General features: G+C 44.6%; 1 protein-coding gene across 1 annotated transcript in view; it reads left to right on the top strand.

The window, feature by feature from the left end:
• Positions 1–7,297: 7,297 nt before the first annotated feature.
• The window catches only part of TARBP1 (TAR (HIV-1) RNA binding protein 1), a 53,394-nt gene continuing 37,167 nt past the window's right edge, over positions 7,298–23,524 (top strand). Inside the window, exons 1-8 of the mRNA XM_054972909.1 lie at positions 7,298–8,163; positions 11,720–11,817; positions 13,347–13,416; positions 15,764–15,912; positions 19,361–19,413; positions 20,204–20,301; positions 21,834–21,969; positions 22,798–22,894. Of these exons, the coding sequence (XP_054828884.1) occupies positions 7,302–8,163; positions 11,720–11,817; positions 13,347–13,416; positions 15,764–15,912; positions 19,361–19,413; positions 20,204–20,301; positions 21,834–21,969; positions 22,798–22,894 (1,563 nt within the window). The 5' untranslated portion in view covers positions 7,298–7,301. The remainder of the gene's footprint in view (positions 8,164–11,719; positions 11,818–13,346; positions 13,417–15,763; positions 15,913–19,360; positions 19,414–20,203; positions 20,302–21,833; positions 21,970–22,797; positions 22,895–23,524) is intronic.

Raw genomic sequence — 23,524 nt, 5'->3', positions numbered from 1 at the left:
AAAAGGGGGCATACGAACAGAGAACTCGGAACTAGAGCAGGCCCTTCTTAAAGAAGACAAGAAAAGAATATCCAAGGTATACCAAGTATTGCTGAAATGGTATACTGAGGATGAGATAGTTAAAACACAGATGGTGAAATGGGCTATAAATTTCAATAAAGAAATAACAATGGAGGCATGGGAATACTTGTGGAAAACTACAATGAAGACAACGACATGTATCAATATTAAAGAGAACATTTTCAAAATGATCTATCGTTGGTACATGACACCAAAGAAGATTGCGCTAGGGAATTTGAATACTTCTAATAAATGCTGGAAATGTAAGAAATATGAGGGCTCCCTCTATCACATGTGGTGGTCGTGTGAGGTAGCTAGGCAGTTCTGGGGGGAAATAATAAGAGAAATGAGTGAAATTTTACAGTTTCAAATAAATAAGAACCCAGAACTCCTGCTGCTAAACTTGGGAATGGAGGGAATTCCAGCCCATCATAGGACGTTGATTTTTTATATGACTGCAGCAGCTAGACTTTTGTATGCGCAGAAATGGAAAGTACAAGAAGTACCAACTATTGAAGATTGGATCTACAAATTGCTGTATATGGCTGAAATGGACAAGATGACAAGAAAACTGAGAGATCTGGACTCAGGGCAGTTCAACACAGACTGGGAGAAGCTGAAACAATACCTGGAGAAGAAATGGGAGGTGGGAGGAAAACTGTGGCAGTTTGAGAACTACTGAAATATAATAAAAGTATAAAAGAGAGGGGTGACTTTACCGGGGGAGGAAGAGAAATGTGAATTTATAAGCAGTTAGATTAATTGATTGAGATATATATAGATATGTATAGGTCAACTGATAGAGAATAATTAATGATAAGGTTTAAACATGAGGATTGACTAACTAACAATATTTTCTTTCTTTGACAAGATTTATATGCACCAAACTGAATGTATAGAAGAGTTAAATTGATTGAGTATCTGAGGAGTTATATAGAATTACCATAAAAAGTTGAAATGAGTAATATATAGAGAATAAATCAAATTGTTTGATTTAAATGTGGGAAATTTTTATGGTTTATGATATATAGGTTTATATAGAATTATTCAAAACTGGAAAATGGGATAAATTGTTTATCTAAAGACGTATAGTTTGGGTGTATAATAATTAAAGGAGTTAATGATGTACTGCTTAATATAATGGAGAATGTATATATGTTTTAGACAGAGGAATTTAATAGAAGTAAGGGAAAAGGGATAGAGGGTGGGAAAGCTGTTGGAAGTCAACAAAAGGGGGGGAAAGGGAGGGGGTTAGAAACGAAAAATTAGGGGAAAATTGATTGTAATGTAAAAATAAAAATGTTCTAACCCAATAAAAAATTTTTCAAAAAAAAAAGAATTTCAGTGAGGAAGGCAGATTATAAATGACATAAATAAAATAAAATATTGATTGTTATGGGAGTCAGCTGCTTCTTCCTTCAAAAACGTACTTTTCAGCCATCTTTGAAGAGCTCAAATTTCTTTTCCATACATCAAGGAAAGATCCATGTTTATCTAACATATATGTCTTTTAATAAGAATGTACTCAACTACCAATTTAAAATCAAAATAATTACTGCCTAGTCATCAAAATGCAGTAACTGTACCACATTTTTTAACATGAATGAAGCAGACATAGAATTACAGTCACAGTTTAGTTCATGTCTGCACAGCATAATGCCCTGATTGTGGCCCTCTACCTATTTGGGACCCTCAGAGAATTCCAAATCCCCATTATGGGGATAGCAGAGATGTGGAAGCCCTGTTTTTACAGCCCCCTCCAGGAAAATGGCGGCTTTTGTCCCTGATACATCCAATTAATTAAACAAGTTTCTCTCTCTCAGAAAAGCTACTGAGAAAGGTTTGAGCATGCATGAAGAGAAGGTGCAGCATGGGTTACCATCTCTCATCTGGAAGGAATGGGGAAGAAACACATGCCAGTCCGAGCATGGGATTGAGTGCAGATTGAGTGCAGTGTGATCGTGGTGTGCGAGTGAACAGGAAAGCAATGGGGAAACACCGGTAAGGGTGTTCACATGTCATACACGTGTAATTAGTATTGTATAGTTTGGCTCTGAGTTACTGGGGCAGGATTTCCCCTCCAGATGCATCAATTCCAACCTGGATTTTTGAGGGCTTGGCTCATCATCGCTGCTGACCTTAAAAAGTTGAAAGCTAGTTGGGTTAACTGTTTAGTGTCACTTTTTTAAATAAGGAGACTCAGGTGCAAATCTCTACCTTAGCAATAAAGTTTACTGAGTAATCTTGAGCTAGTTATTCTCTCTCACACTAAGGAACCTTATAAAATTGCCAAGGACAAAATGGGGTTGGAATCATGTACACTTCCCTAAGAGCCTTGGATGAACAGCAGAGCAAAGCTGAATAAATGTTGGGAGAGGGAGTTAGAGAGAAGGATCCAGAGGATTCAAGATTCAGAGAACGTAAAGGATAACAACAAAAAAGATAAAAACTAGAAAAAAACTTTTTTGCTATCATGTTTTGGGTTATAAAAATATAGATGTACACTTCAGAGTTGTGCAACCCTATTTTAGGCACTGTGTGACTTCTTGGGCTTGAGGAAAAGAACAAGACTTAAGGAATTGTTCCATTTATTTCAAGTGAAAACACAAAGTTTCTACTACCTTTACCTTGGAACCATTTTGTTTCTAGTGAATCCCTAAGTAGAGACCTGTGACTTACTAATTTGACTCACTAATTACTGTATTTGCTAGATTTGCTCAATAAACTGCCTTAGAAATGTTTTAAATTAATAAATTTGCATGCTAGGTGTACATATGTATTCATGCCATAGCTAAACCAGTAAAAACAAATTGGTCTGGGATTAATGCTTACTGAACTTGGGATAGATCCAGAGGAGTTAGCTGTGGCTCTTGAAAGCTTATGCTACAATACAGTTGGTTAGTCTTAAAGGTGCTACTGGACTTGTTACGACCCTTTCTTCCTCTTGGGGTAGATTTGGTCTTTAAGCCTTTTATTCTTGCCCCCTCTTGGTGGATTGCTGCCACGAGGAATTAAATTCCACAATAACTTAAATTTCTCCTTTTACTAACATGCCCAAGGGTCAGGCTTTTTCGTGGTACTATGTGGCCCTGAGGAAAGGAATGGGATATAGGAATGACAGATACTCTGGGATATAAAAAAAACAAAGTAAACTTGTATTTTTATAAGAAGCATATTGGTTTCGTATTATTTCTAAAATGTGATAGTTTCAAAAGAGTAGTTCTCAATTCTTAAAGTTACTTTACTTTAACCCAGTCACACAGATTTTCTCTCAGGCTTCACACACAGTTTGCCTGCTTTTGATATTAATTTCTCTCTCAATTACAAGACCTTTTCTCAGGTGCGCACACAGTTTGCCTGCTTTTCCCTGACTGAATGTTCTTTCACAGACACACAGTTCAGGTTTCTACATAGGTTATATTTCTCTCAGACAATATAAACAAGCTCAGGCTGCACACAGCTTGCCTCTCTTGCCCTGACTAAATATTTTCTCTCCACTCTCAATCTAAAATTGCATTCACTCCTCCCACACTCTCAGTCATCAACCAATCATTTCACTCACTCATACCTCTCTTTCACACCCACTCTTCATCTATACCACACCAAGCATTTAAAGACACACATACACATTTACTTAAAATCATTACAGGACTTTACTATTTAAACTTGGGATGTTTTATTTATAATGTGTTGCTACCACAGCCAAGCAATGACAACTTTATTTAATGGATGCTTATAAGCAATATTTGTTTCTGCTAAACTGAAAGGACAGTTTAGCAGGATAGTGGAAAGGCTAGCCTGTGAAAGGCATATCCCAAATGTGGTGGCCCAAGTAGTCAACTGGGCCACCTGCAGGCCCATAGCTACTTTGGTGCAGAAAGGGGTGGTACCTCATCAAAAATTTGTTGTGCCCCCTTCATGAGCATTAGTCTTTCAAGTGTAAATTGTCTATGCAAAGAGAAAGAAAGGAGTTGGGGTAGAAAGATGTGAATCCTGTCATAAATCTTCCCAGTGTGAATTCTCTCTGTAAATGACTAGAACAGAATTAGTAGTTAACAGGACTGGAGAGACCAGATTTTAAAAACCTGCAGCAAGGTGAGTAGGCTCCCAGTTCAATGCCAGATCCAGTTCAAGGTTCTAGTTTTAGTTTTTAAAGCCCTTTATGGACTGGGACCTGCATACCTGCAGGGCCACCTCTCCCACTATGTTCCCCACAGGGCCTCGAGCTCTGTGGATAAGCAGCTCCTGGTGGTTCCCGGCCCGTGAGACATTAGCCTGGCCCCAACCAGGGCCAGGGCCTTTTCGGCCCTGCCTCCAGCCTGGTGGAATGCGCTGTTAATTGAAATTTGGGTCCTGCAAGACTTATTACAATTTTGCAGGGCTTGCAAAATGGAGATGTTCCGCTGGGCCTTTGGTTGAGAGCCAGCGAATTGTCCCTCTCCTGCCCTCCACATCCCATACTCCATGGGCGGCTGCCCTAGGCCTGTGCCACAGCTATATCCATGGTTTTTAGCTATTTATTGTAGCTTGTGTTGTTCATGGCACCAGTTTTGTATTATATTTATTTTTTAAAAAAAATTCATTTTGTTTTTAGATATTTATATATGGTTTTAACATATAACATATGATGTATTTTCTTGTTGTTAGCCGCCCTGGGGAGGGTGAGGTATAAATCTAAATAAATAAATAGCCATGTTGGTCTGTAGTAGAAGAGCTATATACAGGAGAAGGAAGGAGGTGGGTAGTAAAATCATGTTGGAGAAAAACTAAGGAGTGAAGAGGTAAAAATTGCATTGGAGCAGACTCAAAGCAAAGAATAGAAAAAGAGAGAGAAGGAAACTGTTAAGTGTTCCACAATAGTCCTGCAGATCAATTATCACTCAGGAAATTATTTTTGACAGGGCAAGAACTTAGGTCCAGAGGTTTGCTAATATGTAATACCCATAGGAATCTGTATTTATAAGGGAGGGGCTGTGGTGTTTGCTCTGAAGATACAAAGGTTCTGGGAATGGATCCCTCACCTGTGGGTAGTTCTAGGATTATGCCACTGTTGCTTGATCCTATGCATGTCCCCTTGGAAAACAATCCCACTCACAGCCTGTTCCTATGCATATTATTTATCGGCTTTGTTTTCAATCCCCCTTTCTCACCAAGACTCAAGGCAGAGGATGCAATACAATGGGACTAGGGTTACAGAAGTTTGTAACAGAGCAAAAATTCTTAAACATGTCGAACAGTGCAGAAAATTGTATTACAAAGGAAGAAAGCAATGCAGAAAGAGCAGCATAATACATGCAGCAAACAGATAACATACAGTGATACAGTCCATAGTCAGGTTCCCCTTATAAAAGCACCTTTCCGAACCATTCAGTTATAGGATGACACTATTGCCTTTATGGAAATGCTTTCCTGAACAATTCTGCTTTACATCGTTTGCAGAATGGCAGAAGCATGGGAGCCTTCCTGACCTCCTCAGGCAGGCCATTCCACAAGGCCATTTGCAAGATGGCACCTTTAAAATGCTTAAATTAGTGATTTAGTTCTGTTTTCAATTTGTGAATCATTTACAAAGTTTTTATAACTTTGACTTGAATAGTGGGTATCTCACTTGCCATCAATTTAATAATCTCTGTATTCTCTTGTCCAAAAATACAGGTTTGTAACTAGAAATGGACATGAATTGTTTGATTTCTAGTGTAGAACTGCAGTAGTTTGCAGAAAAGTGATTTGTCCTCTAGACCTACATCCAGAAAACCCTTCACAACCTGGACTTCTAAGTTGACGCAGAATCAAATTTAGATTTATAGAGTTCTAGCTTCAGCTGGTATAACAAGGTATCCTTGGTTGGAATACTCTGTTTCAAATGACAGAGCTTTCTGTTTCCCTTGCAGAAAATTTGCAAAGGACAGGAGAAAGGAGATTGTATTTAGAGTTTTTAGTTTCAATAACTGGAAGAAAGACTTCCATACTTTTGTAATTCTGAAAACCATGTAAAACAGAGATGTTTGGGAGGCCATTTTATAAAGGTAATGAAGCAATTGTGAACAGGACTGCACGTCACTATGTATGATCTATTTATTTAATGTTCTATCATGCTCTTATTGAATTGTTTTCTACTTTTGTTGGTCTATTTTCTGCAAAGCTTGAATTTTTTATTTTATTTACATTATTTATAGTCTACCTTTCTCAATGAGACTCAATGAGACTCAAGGTGGATTACACAGTCAATATAATTAGAGGCTGTGGCATTCAGTAAACAACAATAGGGTAATGACTGCAGAAATTTGAAAATAAGCAGAAATCTGAATCAGAGCTGAAATAATGCTGGAAAAAAATTAAGCAAATTGCCATGACATATTAGACGACGTGAAAACTATCCATAGGAGCATACTTAGAGCAACAATCTTAACTCTTCAGGGAGTTCATGTGGAATCTGATACTTTTTTGCACTTTTCTCGTTTTTGTGATCTTAGCTGTATTGCATTGTTCTAAGCAAATCTAATAGACTTGTGCAAGTTAATAGATCTCTCGTGCTATTATTTGATTACAGGCATTTTACACTTGAGCCTCAGTGAGAAAAGCAGACTATAAATAAAGTACATAAATAATGATGGGCTGCCTACCACTGCATTCATCGCCCCCAACAAAAACTTTCTAGCTGCATGGTACACCACTTATTTAAGTATTTAGAAAAATAAGCATGACAATTCTGTACAGACTCCCACTGCGCTCATCCCCCCGCCCCCCAAATTCTGGCTAGGGGCCTGGCCGCCTGCCATCAAGCCCAGCCCTGAGCTTAGCAGTATAATGAGAGACTGAAGCCCTTTCCATCCACGTATACCTCCCAAGCTACCTAGCAGCCCGTCAGTGGCCGGGAGGTTAGGGATGGAAGGGCAATAAGGTCCCATCTTGCTTCCGCCCATTTGTGTTTTGTCTTTTGAAAAAGGCGGGAGATGATTCTAAAGCGTCTATGAACGAGACCAGCTCTCGCAGTAGCGCTTCCAGCGGCAGGGCGCCGGAGTCCGATTCATGACTTGCTACAGCGCTGCAAGTAGGAGCCGCTCCACCTGTCCCACGTCCGCTTATCCAAAGCGGCTGAAACAAGTCACCGATGGGCCTACTGCAGCGCTACAGTCCCTGCTTTGCAGCAGCCACCCTCAGCGCAAAGGCTGCTGGGGGGAAGCGCCAGGCAAGGAGCTGCCGGCCGGCCGGCTCGTTTGGCGGTTGGAAGCGCCCCAGCCATGGAGCTAGTGCTGGCGGACACGCTGCTTTCGCAGTGCCCTGATTCTGTCGCGCTGCTCCGGGGCGTGTGCGGCCCAGACGAGGCGCTCTCTGTGGAGCGAGCGGAGGCGCTGCGCTTCCTTCTCCAGCGGGTGTCGGGAGGCGGGTGGCGCGGGGAGGCCGAAGCGAGGCGGCTGGCCTGGGAGGTGGCGCTGGGGCACTGCTTCCCGGCGCTGTTCGGAAGCGGCTCGGGGCCGGCGGAAGAGCGTCTGCGCCTGGTGAGAGCCGCCTGCAGGGTGCTGCGCTGCTGTGCCTCGCTCTGCGGGCCCTCGCTGGCAGAGCGGCTGGCCAGGGAGGCGCTGGCCGCCGGTCCGGCCGGGCGGCTGCAAACTGAGGTTGCCGTCGAGCTCCTAGCTGCAATGGCCCCATGGCTGGTGGAGCCGGCGTTGGTGGAGCGAGCCGTGGGAAGCGCCCTGGTGCTTTTGCAGGAGGAGGAAGATGAGGACAAAACGTTGCTGGCGGCCGCAAAGCTGCTGCCCGCCCTGGGGCGAAACAACGCCGCCCTGGTACGCGTGTGGGAAGGTCTGGTGCTCCCACCCGAAGGCGCCCCGCAGGCGGTGAGCCGGACCCTGCTGGTCTTGAGCAGCCTCTCCGACGCCGTGCTCAATTCAGGCGTGCAGCAGCTGAGCGGTGGCGCTGAAGGCCAAGCTCCCTGCCTGCTGGACGCGCGGCTCTCGAGTGGCTTCTGGAAAGTGGTACAAAAGGGGCTGACGGAGAGCGACGCTTTGTGCAGGAAAAGAGCCCGGTACTTGCTGAAGCGAGCAGTGGATATGTCGGAGAAGCTGCAGTCGGAGTGCGGGTGCAGCCCGGACCCTGGAAATGGTACATGGGCTAGTGGTTTGCCTAGTCTCTTACGATAATGATGCTGCTGCCGTGGGGAAGTGGAGTATGTGTGATGAGGTGGCCCTCTTAACGCTATCAACTCGGCAGGCTTTAGATGTGAGCGCACCCTGATCTATCAATTGCAGCGATTAACTTTTGGTATGATAGCACAGACCTCTCTGTGGATTAATCGAGGTGTGCTAAAAATTACATCTCCCGTGTGGCAGGCTCGAAAATTATACAGGTGATCGGCAATTCAATCCTAAAACCACTTTCCTGGAAGTAAACTCCATTGAATAGACCCGAGTAGGATTCTGAATAGACCTGCTTAGGATTGTTCCCTTAGTTACACTGAACTGGGAGCGGCTGAAAGTCATGACGATCTGACTTTTTCTTCCAAATTTCTTCATCACTCTGATGTGGTTGATTGGGCTGCATCACAATAACAGCATTAAATTCTCAGGGAGGATGGTTGGGGTACATAAACGAGATTGGCTCCAGTGCCTTTAATTAAGTGTGTGCCAGCCCCAAACCACTTATGCTTTCATCTATTTATTTGTCAGATGCTCTCACGTGATAAGTTTTAGAGGCCTGTGACAAGTTAGTAGATTATCTGGCCCATTTTCCTTTGGAACTGATTCCATGAAAGTTGGAGCACTTGGGCCATAGCAGATAGGGATAGAGTGTGGATGGGAAAATCTTGGCCTGCTTTCATGCCATGGATGTTACAAACTTGGCAGAAGCACATTTGGAAATCTTACTGTTACTTGATCTTCCTCAGATAAATTTAAGATAAACTTGCAGAAAGAATTCTACAAGTGCTGGCAGAAGCAGCCCAAGGCGTATCGGCATCTCTGAACTGCCCTGCTTTATATTGTATGTCTATTTGGCCCTTGTTTGTTTTGGTGTTTTCATTGTTGTTCTTTGGCTTGCTTTTTTAAAAAAGAAAAGTTGAATATGGGCACAACCGGTAGTGCCTCTCTGTAGATACCTGTACATTTGCTGGAGTGTGTGTAAAAGGATGAGATTTTCTTTATGGAACTGTGAAGTAGCTGGAGCTGTGATTCTGCTCCTTGGTTGTTATTGTTTGTTTCTGTTGGGGAGATCATTGAATAAATGCTTATATGCCAAATTAGATTAAAACTTTTTAAATGGTATGATTGTGAAAGAGGATAGGTGGCTCAGTGATCAGAAAGATGACCATTACATGCCATTTGCTCATACAAAACCTAGGGATGTCACAGTAAAGCTAGCACCTCCTTAAGTGTGAATTTGCTTTTGCATTAAAACAGAGGAGGCCACATCTAAAATGCAGTCCTTCCTCTATCACTTGTACAGAGTACATGCTGTGAGATTCTCATACGTTCAGACTTCTTCCACTATCCTTGGCCCTCGTCTGGACACATTTCTGCTGTGCCAGATGCAATACAATATACAGTATGTCTAGTCATTCCCGGTAGTGTAAGGTTTTCTGCAACCTCACATCTGCTCTGCTCTGGTTAGACCTCATCTAGAGTATTGTGTTCAGTTTTGGGCATCACAATTTAAGAAGGAATGTGTCCAGAGGAGGGCAGCGATGATGGTGAGTGGTCTGGAGACCAAGTCCTATGAAGAAAGGTTGAAGGAGCTTGGTATGTTTAGCGTGGAGAGGAAACTACTGAGAGATGATATGATAGCCCTCTTCAAGTACTTGAAGGGCTGTCATATAGTGGATGGTGCAGAGTTGTTTTCCATTGCCCCAGAAGGTTGGACCAGAACCAATGGGTTGAAATTAAAAGAGTTTTCGGCTAAACATTAGGAATAACTTCCTGACAGAGCAGTCTCTAGTGGAACAGGCTTCTTCAGGAGGTGGTTGGCTCTCCTTTGGAGGTTTTTAAACAGAGGCTAGATGGCCATCTGACATCAATGCTGATTCTGTGAACCTAGGCAGATCATGAGAGGGAGGGCAGGAAGGGTAACATCAGTATTTAGTTCTCGTGGCCCCTTCTTACATGCCCAGGGTAATGCTGATCACCACGCTGGAGTCAGGAAGCAATTTTACCGCCTATGGCCGAGGAAGAGGAGCGGGAAGGGATCGCGCGGCAAAATAACAGCACACACACACCTTGGCTGGGTAAAAAATGGCCACAACTTTATTAACATAACAACAGCAACAGGAGTATTGGCGCGGCATGTGGATCGGATCCACCTGACTGCATCGGCTGACCCGCCTGCCAGCCGATGACCCCCCGCCCCCCTCAGGCGCCCACTGAGGGGGGGGACCAGAGGAGTGGCATTGTAAAGGGGGGAGGTCACCTGGTGTACATCCTTGGTGATCCCCCTGCCACCTGGGAGGGAGAATGCCCCGGCAGCCCCCGAGCTGGGCGTGCCTTCATACTCCCTCCCAAGATTCCTTATGGGAATCCCCTGCCTGGGGAGCCTGCGCCCGAGGGCCCGGCTCCCCCCCAAATGGGATCCGATCCAATGCCCAACCGCCCGAAGTTGTGACGGATAAATATAAAGAAACAGGGAGAGGAGGGTGGGTGCACGCTCGCCGCCGCCGAAGTGGGCGAGGGCGGGTCCGGCAGCCGGCTAAATACCCTGCCGCCGGACCTTGGAGGGAACCGCCACCGAGGCCGCGTGGCTGGCCCCGCCCACCGCCGGCTCGACTCCGGGCCGCCGCGATTGGCTGGCCCGGAGTTTGAATCGATTGGTCGCTGGCCCGCCCGGAGCATGCCGGGCGAGCCAGCAAGCAAGCGGCCGGCGCGGTTCCCGCTCCTCCGCCCGCCGGCGGCAACAGGAGGCGCAGGTAAGTCTGGGCCCCCCATTTCTCCAGTCCAGTTTTGTCATTTTCTGAGCATGGAGCAGGGGTCACTGGGAGTGCCATGCAGGGGATTGACCTTGATGACCCTAGAGGTCCCTTCCAACCCTATAATTCTATGATACACCACTTAACTCACTGTTCCTTGATAGGTCCTCTATCATTCAGCATGCTCATGTTATTTCTGGAAGAAACCTGTAACAAGAGGCTGAAGAAAATGGGCAGTTGAATAATCATGTGAGATACAAGAGGGTCTCACATTATCTGGAATGGCTAGGTGTATTGGCCCAGTAGCAGTGTGCTCTCCTCCTCTATATTTGGCCCATTTCCTTCTGCTCTCCATGCATCTGATGAAGAAAACGTGATTCTCGAAAGCTTATGCTACAATAAAATTGGTTAGTCTTAAAGGTGCTACTGGACTCTTTTTGATTTTGCTGCTACAGACTAACATGGCTAACTCCTCTGGATCTCATAATAAGGGTTTCTGGTGGGAAGAAAGTCCAGTTGAAGCCTGTGAGAGTTCCCTCTGCTCCACAAAGGGAAAGACTGTGGTGTTCATAGCCATTGCCCGCTGCTTAAGTGGGATTTTCCCCATTAAATTTCCTGTTAACATTGGTAGGTTTATTTATGGAGAAAAGATCAAACCTGCGTTTGTTACCTTTTCATATTAATGACCTTGCTGGTGGTGGCATTATTTATATGTTTCCTTTGCTTAGAGGAGAAAGAGATAATGTATCTGATTTGCTTATCTTCTAGGACCATGTCTATTCTGGTGGTCTGCTGAGAAAAATGATAAACTTATTCCGTTTTGGGAAAACTATATTTTAATTATGGAGACTTTGGAAGGAAATCAGGTAAATGTAATGTGATATCTTTACAAATTGCTGTTGAGAGCTGCTATAGAGGGAAGAAGAGCTGCACTTAACATTACATATATAGAATGCAGAAGTCAACAGATGCTGAAAATGACTTCTTGTCAAGCAGAACATTGCTGATGCATTTCAAGCCTAACATTTCTTCCCTTGGGTAAAAATGTTTAAATATAGGTCCTTTTTGCACTAGGACTTTAAAGCGTTTCAGTATCTATTCTACTTCCCATGTTTATAGGAGTTTCACACTTGTAAGGAAGTCACGGGATGCAGTATCGATGTTTGTCCATGGTATCCCTGATTTTTCTCCCTGCGGACATACTGCCATGTTATTTTGAAGCCGCTGCCAAGTCGCGTCTGGCCCGATTAATGTCAGAGTGACCTCTATACTCTCCTGCTTCTCTTCTCTCCCCTCTCCTTTTCCTCAGGAGCTGATTGGTCTGTGTGGAATTAACCACTCCCACCCTCCTCAGCTCTCTGAACTCCTTTCCCACCATTTTTATCAGTAAAGCGAGGTGAGGGGCAAAAGACTTCTTCTCCCTTGGCTTTCTTCCTCCCAGCTATGCAAGCACTTTCATTTTTTTTCAAAGCTAGGAATGATTCCTAATGTTGCTGCTTAGTCCCTGCTACCATTAAAAGCCAGGGAACGGTTAAAAGGCTGCTTTTTTCCTTTCCTCTCTCTTTTTTTACCCAAAGGCAAGAATAGGTTGTAATGTTGTAATATGGTAATGTTACTGCACATTCCTCCTGGTTTTAAAAGCCAGGAAAGTATTAAGTGGCTGCTTTTCCCTCCCTGCAAGGCATGTTTCGGGCTTTGCCAAAGAGGAAAAAAAACCTAGACATTTTGCACAGCCTTTTGGAAACAAAGCAGGAGGGGATGATGCAGCAGCACTTTAACCTTTTCCTGGCTTGGCTTTAAAAAATGAGAGTGAAACAAGCATGAAAAGTAAATGTTTTCCCCCAGAACTCTGCCACCAATTGCTTCTCTGGTGGGCATGGGAAAGCCCAATCATCAAATGGGGGGGGGGGAGATGGGTTCCAACACTGCAACGTTACTAGGCCTGCTCAAAGTTTAAAAAAACGTGACGTGAATTGCAAAGCCCTGAATGCCAGAAACTGCACCAAGGCTTCAAAGCCCATCTAAAATGAAAAACAAGATACCAAATCGAAACAGCCTTGGACAGTGTGAAATGTGGGGGTGCCATGCCGAAGCCATTGCGATTGCAACGAATGCTCTTAAATGGCGGTTTAAACCGTAAGTGTGAAAAGGGCCATAGGAAAAACTATTTGGTTTGATTATATATTTTCCAGTGTAAAAGAATATTACAACAGCAGCATTATGTTTGTGTTTGTGGTTCACAAAGGGATGCTGAAACTGGGTTACACAGATAGCATGCCATAATTTCCATGACTGCAGATTTATTGCAGTCTTGTATACTGTAAGAGAGACTAGTACATAGTTTGTACTATAGTTATAAAATCAGATTAACGTAGTGTCTCTTTTTCAATTTTAGATTCATGTTATAAAGCCAGTATTGCCAAAGTTAAATAGCCTATATGAATATGCAATATCGGAACAAAAAGGTAAGACCATTTGCAAACAATAACACTATGTCAGGTACTGAAAAGAAAAATTATGTATTTCTTTATAGGGCTGCTAAAAATCCTGGTATCTGGTTGCTCAGCAAGTTAAATAATAATTGTCTTGGCCTGATGGATAACAATATAAAAGTTGGGGGCCTGTGATCATTTGTGAGGGATGGGAAATCACTTCCTTTATCCTACTTCTTTCCTTGTGCCAGCTCAGTTGCCACTGAGCCTCCATTCTTGCCAGCCTCTGTTTTTCCTACTTTCAGCTTTGTTTTCCCTCCACTTCTTCTGCTCAGTATCTGTTTCCTTTCTCCTCCTCCTCTTTCCCTACCTATCATCTACAGCTGTCTTTGCCCCCCTGAATTTTGTTTTCCCGCCTCTTACCTCTGCCAGAGTCCGTCTCTCCCCCTCCCCCCCCCAAGCATTGGTTGGCAACTTGCCCATGCTTGGGAGAGGGCCCTCTATTGCTTGGGTTGTTTTGGTAGCCCAAATGACATCTCAGATCTTGTGATGTCTTCTCACTGGGTCTTTGTTGTTAAAGCATTTGTGTTTTTTTTATTTGTGATGCTACAAGAACTTACCCTCCTGCCCTTTTTTAAACATTAAGATTTTCTCTTAACTTAGTGAATGTCCCAGTTTTGCAGAAATGCCTATCCTAGAAGGTCCTGTTGTGCAGATGTTGTTTGGTCCCTGCTGTGGGGTCACTCATGGGTATTAGATAAAGGCAAGTTCAACAACTGATATTCTGCAATCTATTAGTATAATTGGACTTCAAGAGTGCATTCCATTTTTTTTTATTTTTTGTGTAACATTTGTCTAGGATATATGTATGTTCAATTCCTGCAATACTTTCCTCTAAAAATGGATGGAGGAAGGCTTGCAAGAATCCTGAGAGGCTCCTCCCTCACTATCACCCTCAGCCAGCCTTCTGCCATCATACTGGTTGCTGTCAATGGGTGTCCTCAGGCCTCTAACCAAACAGGGACGGGCATTGCGGCACATTGTTCCTTCTCTTGACTGAGGAAGCCAGCTTGTTCAGAGCTATCTTCCAACCATGACTATCTGCACTCACAGGAGCTCACTTATACAGGGGATTCCTGGTCCTGCCCCAGACCTGCTTCCAGTCCTGCCCTGGCCTCCCTGAATGGCCCTCTCCTCAGCCTATCAACTGGAAGGGCTGTGTCAGACTTTTAGCTCTTTTGGTTTCTCCCCTTCCAGTTCATGCAGGGCTGGCCTGCCCAGGCCCCACCCCTGGCTTGCCTGCCATCCTAGGGCCTGCTCCCTCCAAGCTTAAGCTGTTGAAGATTTCTTGCTGGCCAGGCTGTTCTTGGGCTGAGCCCACTGCCCTTCTTGGAAAGAGGTGAGGCTGCCTCAGGGCTGCTGCAGGTGGAGGGACTGTGAGTAGCATAGGGCCTGTCAAGGCTGCTCGCTGCTACTGCAAAGGTAGGATGGGCGGGGCAGAGACCAGCGCCAGACAAATAATAATAATAACAACATTCAATTTATATACTGCTCTTCAGGACAAGTTAATGCCCACTCAAAGCGGTTTACAAAGTATGTCATTATTATCCCCACAACAAAACACCCTGTGAGGTGGGTGGGGCTGAAAGAGCTCCAGAGACCTGTGACTAGCCCAAGGTCACCCAGCTGGCTTCAAGTGGAGGAGTGGGGAATCAAACCTGGCTCTCCAGATTAGAGTCCCATGCTCTTAACCACTACACCAAACTAGCTCTCAGTCCATTATAGACATGCACATTCTTCGTTATGAATTGAATATGTGGTGAGAAATCCTGATAATCCACACATTTTTGACCAAAGATCATGTAAGCTCACCCTCCACTTTGGGACGTGGAGAAAAAAAGTCAGCAGGCACTATGAAGGGCAGGTAATACTTATTTCTAAAAATTTAAGCATGCGCTAATAGGCATTAGCAGCCAGGTTTAACTAGACATTTAATATGTGTCCAAATGACAGCTTCTTAAAACTAGAATTGTATGTAATTTGATGCAAATATATTGTGATTTGATTATTATGGTGTAGTGGTTAGAATGTCAGACTAGGATCTGGGAGATCCAGGTTCAACTCCCCACTTTGCCATGGAAGCTTTTTAGGTGACCTTGGGCCAGTCACACATTCTCAGCTTTACCCACGCAGGATTTTTGTGACGATAAAACAGAGGAGAGGAGAAAGATGTAAGTTGCTTTGGGGTTTGGAGAAAAGGTATAAATGAAATAAATATATAAATATAGTTGATAATCTTCCACATACTTTATCACATAAAATATGTTGAGAGATCCTTGTTGTGCACGTTGGTGAGAACTAATCTTTTTTAAAATAACAGATAATTGGGTGTTTCACCCATCATGGCTTATGTGCATTTACAGAAGAATGTTTGAAAGTGAAAACAAAACATTGGCAAAGGAAGGAGTTATTCATTTCCTTGAAATGTGGCAAACACAATGTCTTCCTAGATCACCAGGATTTTCAGAGGTAAGGTCTGTTTTCCTACTGTTTCTTAACATTCCTTGCATAGTACTTTACCCCGATGTCTTTGGAATCCAGTTTCATTGTGTATTTGAGTTGAAAATGTATTTGCTTTCTGCTCTTCTTATGGGAATATTAATAGTTTAATAGGGATTGTAGGAGCAGAGATTATAAGATAGTGAGGGTATACTTCTGCAGCATGATCCTATAGGTTCTTGCAGAAATCTAGAAAAGCACAACATCTTCCACAAATCACATGAGCACTATATCCATTGAGGCCTTAGGCACATACTGTATGGTTTACTCTGGGGTAGGTTTTTGTAGAGTTATCCTTCTGGCTAAATCAAAAGTATGCACCAGTAGTAAGGGGATATCAGTGAGGAGACAACAGTTCTGGTAACAGTTGTCTACATCACCTGACACTTATCTCTCTTCTTGGAAGATGATGACATCTTACAAACTATTTGAACCTATGCAGCTGAACTATGCCAAGTTAATTACAATAGTGTAATGTCTGAAAAAGGACTATATACTGTGAAACATAGGACATGCTTTGCTAAAATAATAGCCCAGGAAATATGGTGAAATTTGTATTTCCATGTTGTTTTAAAAAGGGACAAATATAAAGGAAAACTGCAAAGAATTTCAGTAAAGACTCATGAGTTTTCTCAGTACTCTTGCTCTATTAATTTTTGGTATAAGATATACAGAAATGCAGTTCTTATGTGGAAGAAAGGAGGGGGAAAATATCTTTTCAGTTACAGGACTCTTGGAAGATATTGGTAACAGCAGCTATATAATTTTTTAAAGATATTTTAAAAGCTTATTCGGGAAGTATTTTATACTTCTCCCACTGCTTCCAAAGTGTTGGGCAGCCCAATCCAAAGGGCTGGCCTGGCGCTGGCGTAACAGCAGTACTGCTCATCAGCTCCCTAATGACTTCGGCAGGCGAGCTATGCTGGCATCTGAGCCTGGGAAGGTGCGGTGCGACCGCTACTGAGAGTGTCCATCCTGCTGTTCCTCTGCCAACCCCACCAACACCAGACAGTGGTTGCACTGCCCCCATAACAAGTGCTTGAGGGGCAAGGAACAGCACAGTCAGTGGGTGGGCTGCAATCCCCACTGCCTGGTGACACCGCCCCCTGCCAGGGAACAGGCTGCTGGGACCACATTGGGAGGAGAGTGCCTGGTTGAGTGGCAGGTGGGATTCGCTAGGAGGAGGGCGCCCAGTTAAGCGGCAGATGGGGCATGCTCCCCTAGGGGATAGGGTAAGAACTGCAGCCCGCCAGGCTGGTGGCTGAAGCAATGCTCGTTTGCAAACTTTACCCCGCTGGTGCTGGCACTCCGAGAAACATGCTCCCCCTCCTTGAAAAATGAGACCAGAAAGGTGGCGAGACCTGGTGAGGGCTGCACTCAGGTGCAGCTCCCCAAGGTCTTGGAGAGGTAGCGCCTAGAAGTGAGCAGGGGACAGATTCTGTAATGACTGACAGGAATGCCTCTTGGAAACTGCAGGAGAGGCTGGATGGCCCTTTGGATGTGATGGAAGCAACAAATGCCCATCAACTTGCAGGGGCTCCATTGAAACACATCACTGCATTGAAAAGGTGTAAGAACGCAGTGTGGACCTTGTGAGCCATGCCCCAGAGTGGAATGACGGCCTGCAGGACCAGAGAAACTGCTCTGGGGACAGTCATCCCATTCCCAGCACAAAATTCCTGAAGTCCATCCCTGCCTTCGCACACTGCACAGAGCAAAAAGGAGAGTCATCTGGCCTTGCATGGGAGAAGCCTCAGAGATCCTAGGATGTTGCTCCACATCCCTCCCCCAGCATCTGCTTCAGTCCCCACATGCAGAGACCTTCTGCCTGGCTTGTCAGATGCCAGCAGTGCTGTCGGAGGTTGAGAGTCCTGTGCCCCCCACACTGGACACATGCAGGTGATTCACCTCACTGCCTGAGGTGAATCTGAGGGGGGGGAAGGGGGAGAGAAGCTGGCTAGAGCCACCAAGGTGCCACTAGAACCTGCTCCGTTTGGCAGCAGAGTCACACAAAAGCATGGAGGCACCTACAGCCTCTTTTGGGGCCACCCCATTCATCCCAGCCCAGAGCCAGAGGCTATTGGCTTGGAGGTGTGACAAGCAGCCCTTCAGGGAGGGGGTTACTGTTATGCACAGACAAGCAAACAGATAGGGGGAACTATTGTTTGACAAGACTTTATTGAACTGGTGAAAAGTGAAGAGAATGTCTGGACACATGTTGCCAACTTGCTTTACTTGCAAAGAGAGCTGTACCTGTTAGTGCAGCAGCTGGGGCGAGGAAAGCCATTTCCCCATGCTGCTTTCTCAGGACGGGGGAACAGCTCTGTGGGCAGGGCTTGGATGGCAGGGGAGAAGGATCACCAGGAAGCTGGAGCAGCCACACTCCCTGACTTCCTTGACAGGATCGTGACCTGTCTGAAGGCACTGCTGGTAGCCAGACGAGGGATTCCCCTCTGGCAGAGAAGTGCTTCTCATCTGCATCTGGCTGTTCTGCTCCCATGGCTGCTTGGAGTTCTGATCCTAGGAGGGAGACAGACATGGGGTTGTGTGGCCACCCTCGCAGGCGAGTTACAGGAGCAAGCACCACTCACCCCAGCCCATAGCCATGCTCTCACTTCTGCCCGAGTGGGGAGCCTGGCCAAGCGAGTCTGAGCAGAGACCTGGCGTGGGCTGCTGGAAGGCCTCACCAAAATAGCTGTGGGCACATGAGCAAGAGCCATGCTCCCCTGGTGAGCCTGAACTGCAGAGGTCAGTGTTTGGGGGGGGGGAGTACAAGTAGGGAGACGGGAGGCTGGTGTGAATGAATGAGCCGGGGCAGCTGTCTCCCCTGTCAGTTCACCCTCAGCCCTCCCTGAGCCAAGACTTGGGAGTTGGATAACCTGCAATGAAACTTGGGTGGTAATTAGACATACTTGACTCTGCTCTCCTCCCCTGAGTGAGTGCACAGAACTGCCCAGATTTCACCAGGTCCAACCCTGCGCACTCTTGCCCTGCCACCATGTGACCCTCTCCTGCCTCATGCTTTAGAAACTTTCCACCGCTGTGACAGGCGTTCCCAAGCCTGGTGTAGGAAGCTGGCTAACTTGTACTCCACCTTCCAGACTGCCTCCCTGGGCGCTGGCACAGGGACTTATGCTGCACTTACGCCCATGCCTGGCCGCTGCAGCCAGGTGCAGGTGGGGGGCCGAGGCAGAGCAGAACCTTGGCTGGATGCCGTCGTCAGGGGGTTATGCCTACACAAGTCTGGGATATGATGGTGTAACCCTTATTCCACTCCCTGTGCACTTTCCACACACACCTCAGGATTGGGCTGTTAATTTAGGTAAAAGTTATTTAATGTATTTACCCAAGTGATCCTTATTTCTGGTCCTGTACACTTGACACATTTAATGTAAATATGGTTTCTTTTTTTCCCCAGTTTGTTATTGGACCGTTAATGGATGTTCTTTCAGAAAGTTCTTTTTATTCCAGGTAATAAATTATCCAGTAAGAAAGTGGATAACTAAATGTCTACTGATAATCAGATGTTTATGTTATCAATAGATATGCATCTGTTGTGAAGACTGAATTTTCATAGATATCTCACAGCTGATCTCTGGAATTCTTTCTAGTCAGGAAGTGGAAAAATAATATTTATCATCATAATCCTAGGACAGATGCATTTAGAGTGCTGTGCAATTCTTAAAAAAAAGATAAAGGTTGAAAAAAAGTTTCCTTCAGATGCTGACATAGCTTAATAATAATAAATCTCCAGGGTGCTTCACTTTAAAGGAGTTTATGAAGAGATGCAACCCTTAATTAGTGGATCCACAGTACAATTTTGTAGAGTGACTCTAGTCTAAGAGGAGTCCTAAGGAGGTCTGTTCATTGTGGTTTACTCCCAAGAATGTGTTCTTGGTATTGCATTGTACTCTATTAAAATCCATAGACTTACGTAACTCTGCAAAAGATCTGTCTGTGGATTCATAAATGGGGCTCTGAGTTCAGGCATGTTTATATGTTGATTGAGTCTGGTGTGTTAGTTTAATATTAAATATTAGTTTTCATAACAGAACATGGAAGCTTTAGTTAAGTTGCATTTTGAACACATTTCAATATTGAAATACTGAATTTCTGGCAACATACATAATTTAAATTTAATTGATTGATCAGATAATGGCAGGTCAACTAAACGCCATCAGGTGGGAGTTGGGAGTCCTAGCTCTGACTCTGCAATAATATAGATGCCTTCCGGATATGTTTTCTGTTTTTATCTTAACAGGTCATCAGGCCAGGTGATAGGGATCTGTCCTTCATTAGGAATAAAGCTGCAGAAGTTTTTGGCTGCCTTCCTCACAAATGTCCCAGAGGAAGAAAAAAGTATGTTTTTCATATCTCGCTGCTTTTACTGTGCTTAAGCCCCAATATGACAAAGTGGAGATGTGACTAAAGCAGGGAACTGATTGGGAAAGAGGGAAAAGTGGTTTCCCCCGTGCCTGTCCCCCAGGAACAGAGCTTGGAGTGCTCTGAGGACAAACTCCACATTACATGCAAAGTGAATAAAAAAGCCCCAGTTGCTTTTAATGAAAACAAATAACAGGAGAATGATTTCTGAGCAGAGGAGCAGCAGGGGGAATTGATATTTTCTTAGCCACCTGGCTTTACATCTAAAATTCTCCTCCAAGCCTCTGCTTCCCTTATGTGATTCCAGATGTGTTTTTACTCATGTAAACATGTATTTGTGACATCACAATGGGAAATGCAAATGTGGGGTTATTTTCAGCACAGTCCTGTGTAGAGTTATATCCTTTTAAGTCTGTTGAAGTCCCTGGGCTTAGGATGGTATAACTCTGCTTAGAAGTGCACTGTTTGAGTAGTTGGCAGGGATAGGGTTAAGCATAACCTTGGCCTCTTGCTCCTCTGCTCAAAGGGCCAAGCTACAAGTGACGAATGACACTTGCCTGGCAAGTGAACAGACTCATGTGTATTCCTCCCTGTTCACTTGCCACTCACTTGCGCTCCACTTGATCAAAGATAAGGAAAAAGTCATATCTCCACAATGGAAGGGGGCTAGAGACTTCTTTTTTTCATCTGGAAAGCTGGGAATTCAGAGAACTTCCTGCATCTGTCATAACAATGCTTGTAGCACTATCCATTTTTTTAAAAAATAGAATGTACTGGAAATAGGCAGGAAAATTAAAAAGATAGTGCTGGAGAAAAAGCCACCGACATTTCAAACAGTGCACTGTAGCAACTCAGAAGTGCACAGAACACTTGAGAATGAAAGAAAAGATTACAATTTTTTTTAAAAAAGGTTTAACCGTACATTGCAAACAAGAAAAAAGCAGCTTTGTCTGAAATGGCACAATCTACTAGCAACCAGCAGCCAAAATGGTTTACAAAGGCTGTGTGAAAAGGGCCTGAGAGATACCCTTCCCCTTTCCTTCCCATGCTGGGATCATGATAGTCTTGAGTACATTAATGGGGTGTGTGTGTGTGTTCATAATTATCTTTTATAGGGCACAATCTCTTCTCCCCAGCCCTGTCTTTTTCTCCAGTTTATGCTTTCCAATCTGACTGGACTTGGAATTGGTGTGCTGGTGGGGGAAGCTGTAGTAAAAGTACAATATTCAGTAATTTTTCACAGTATAGAACTCAGCATGCTGAGTCCTATTCTGTTTTGATGCCACTTACCCTGATGTGTGACAACCATCTTTTCTTTTTTTTGCTGTGTTTTTGCTGGCATGTGTTTCTGCTTTCTGTACTGCATCCTTTATCATCAGTCAAATGACTGTGGGTGAATTGAGGATGGGATTAGTGAAAGGGAGTTGGCTTCAGAGAATAGATGGCTAAAATATTGGTATATTACCATTTGTTAAAAAAAATATTTTATTTCTGTGTGTTTTTTCCAGGTAGTTTTTTGTTAAGATTTATACGAAGGATGAGCAATAGGCATTGGTGTGCTATTCCCATTTTGTTTCTATCCATGGCACTAGCGCATATTCCAGCATGTAGAGTACTGGATATGGAAGGACTCCTAGCTCTAAGGTAACAAGTTGAGTTTTGCCTACATGAGTAGTCTGTTCTAGGGGTGTGCACCCGAAAAATATTCAGGTTTCCCACTTAAGGTTTACCTGAAGTGGGAAAAAGCTTTGGAAAAAACCCTGAAATTGGATTCGGGTTTCTAAGTCACTTCAGTATGCTCCGTAAAGATTCAGAGCATACTGAAGTCACAGGGGAGGGGGGAGGCCACCCCCACCCTTAAACTCCAACCCCCACCCTTTAAACCCCCCCCCCACTTACCTGGTCAGGCTCCAGCCATCAGTGCTGCGCTGGCCAGCGGAGAAGGCCTTCCCTGCCGCCGGCGTGGCTGGCCAGCAGAGAGGGCCTTCCCTGCTGCTGTTGCAGCTGGCCGGCAGAGAGAGCCTTCCCTGCCGCAGTTTCGCTGGTGCGGCTGGCCAGTAGAGAGGGCCTTCCCTGCTGCCAGTGCCATGCTGGTGCGGCTGGCCGGCAGAGAGTGCCTTCCTTGCACTGCACCGGCGTGGCTGGCTGGCAGAGATTGCCCCCACTGCCAGAGGCCAGCAGGGAGACAGGAGGGCCTCCTCCTCAAGCCGGTGCCAGGTAAGTGGGGGTGGGGAGGAAAGGGTGGGAATGGAAAAGTTTAAAGGGCCCTGCCGCTTGCAACAGGGCCCTTTAAACTTAACTCCCGGGGCCCCTGAAGCATTTCGAATGTTTCGGGAATCTTTGTTTTGGTATTTCCAAATCTGGCCCCGATTTGGAAATAACGAAGCTTTCCGAATCGGATACCTGAAGCGCACACCCCTAAGTCTGTTTTCACTCCATTGTGTTTTCAAAGTGCATTTTGTCTTTTTGCAGAGATGTGCTCCAGTGTACCATGATCACACATCAGATTCTGCTACGGGGAGCTGCACAGTGCTACCTTCTTAAAGCAGCAATGCTCTTGATCAATGTAGTAAGTATATTGTCAAAGGCTTTCATGGCCGGAGAACGATGGTTGTTGTGGATTTTCCGGGCTGTATAGCCGTGGTCTTGGCATTGTAGTTCCTGACGTTTCGCCAGCAGCTGTGGCTGGCATCTTCAGAGGTGTAGCACCAAAAGACAGAGATCTCTCAGTGTCACAGTGTGGAAAAGATGTTGGCAGGTCATTTATATCTACTCAGGAGGGGTGGAGTTGAGCTGAGTCATCCTATAAGAGTTTCCCAGGGTGTGGAATGCTAATGGAGGAGGCTTCACTGTATCCTGAGGAGGTTCTTTTGCATATGGATTGGTGCTTGATGTGCTAATCTTCTCTGCAGGGCTATTGTCGGGTATAGAGTGTTTTGTCAGCCTGGTGTTTTTCAGGACTGGAAACCATGCTCTATTCATTTTTTTTAAAATAGATTTTATTGGATGAGGTGATATAAAATAGTTGGTTAATACATACATCTTATCCAAATTAAACCTTTCTAAATATATGACCCCACCCCTCCCCTCCCCCTATTCTCTGTTGACTTCCAACAACACTCGAACCCCCGGTTTATTCATAGAGATTATTATTACACTATATTGCAATTATATTATATTAACCATGGTAAAGATTTTA

This window comes from Eublepharis macularius, chromosome 1 (assembly GCF_028583425.1).
Source record: "Eublepharis macularius isolate TG4126 chromosome 1, MPM_Emac_v1.0, whole genome shotgun sequence".
Lineage (NCBI taxonomy): Eukaryota > Metazoa > Chordata > Lepidosauria > Squamata > Eublepharidae > Eublepharis > Eublepharis macularius.
The sequence above is the reverse complement of the archived record's forward strand: the minus strand, read 5'-3'. Positions and strand labels throughout refer to the sequence as shown.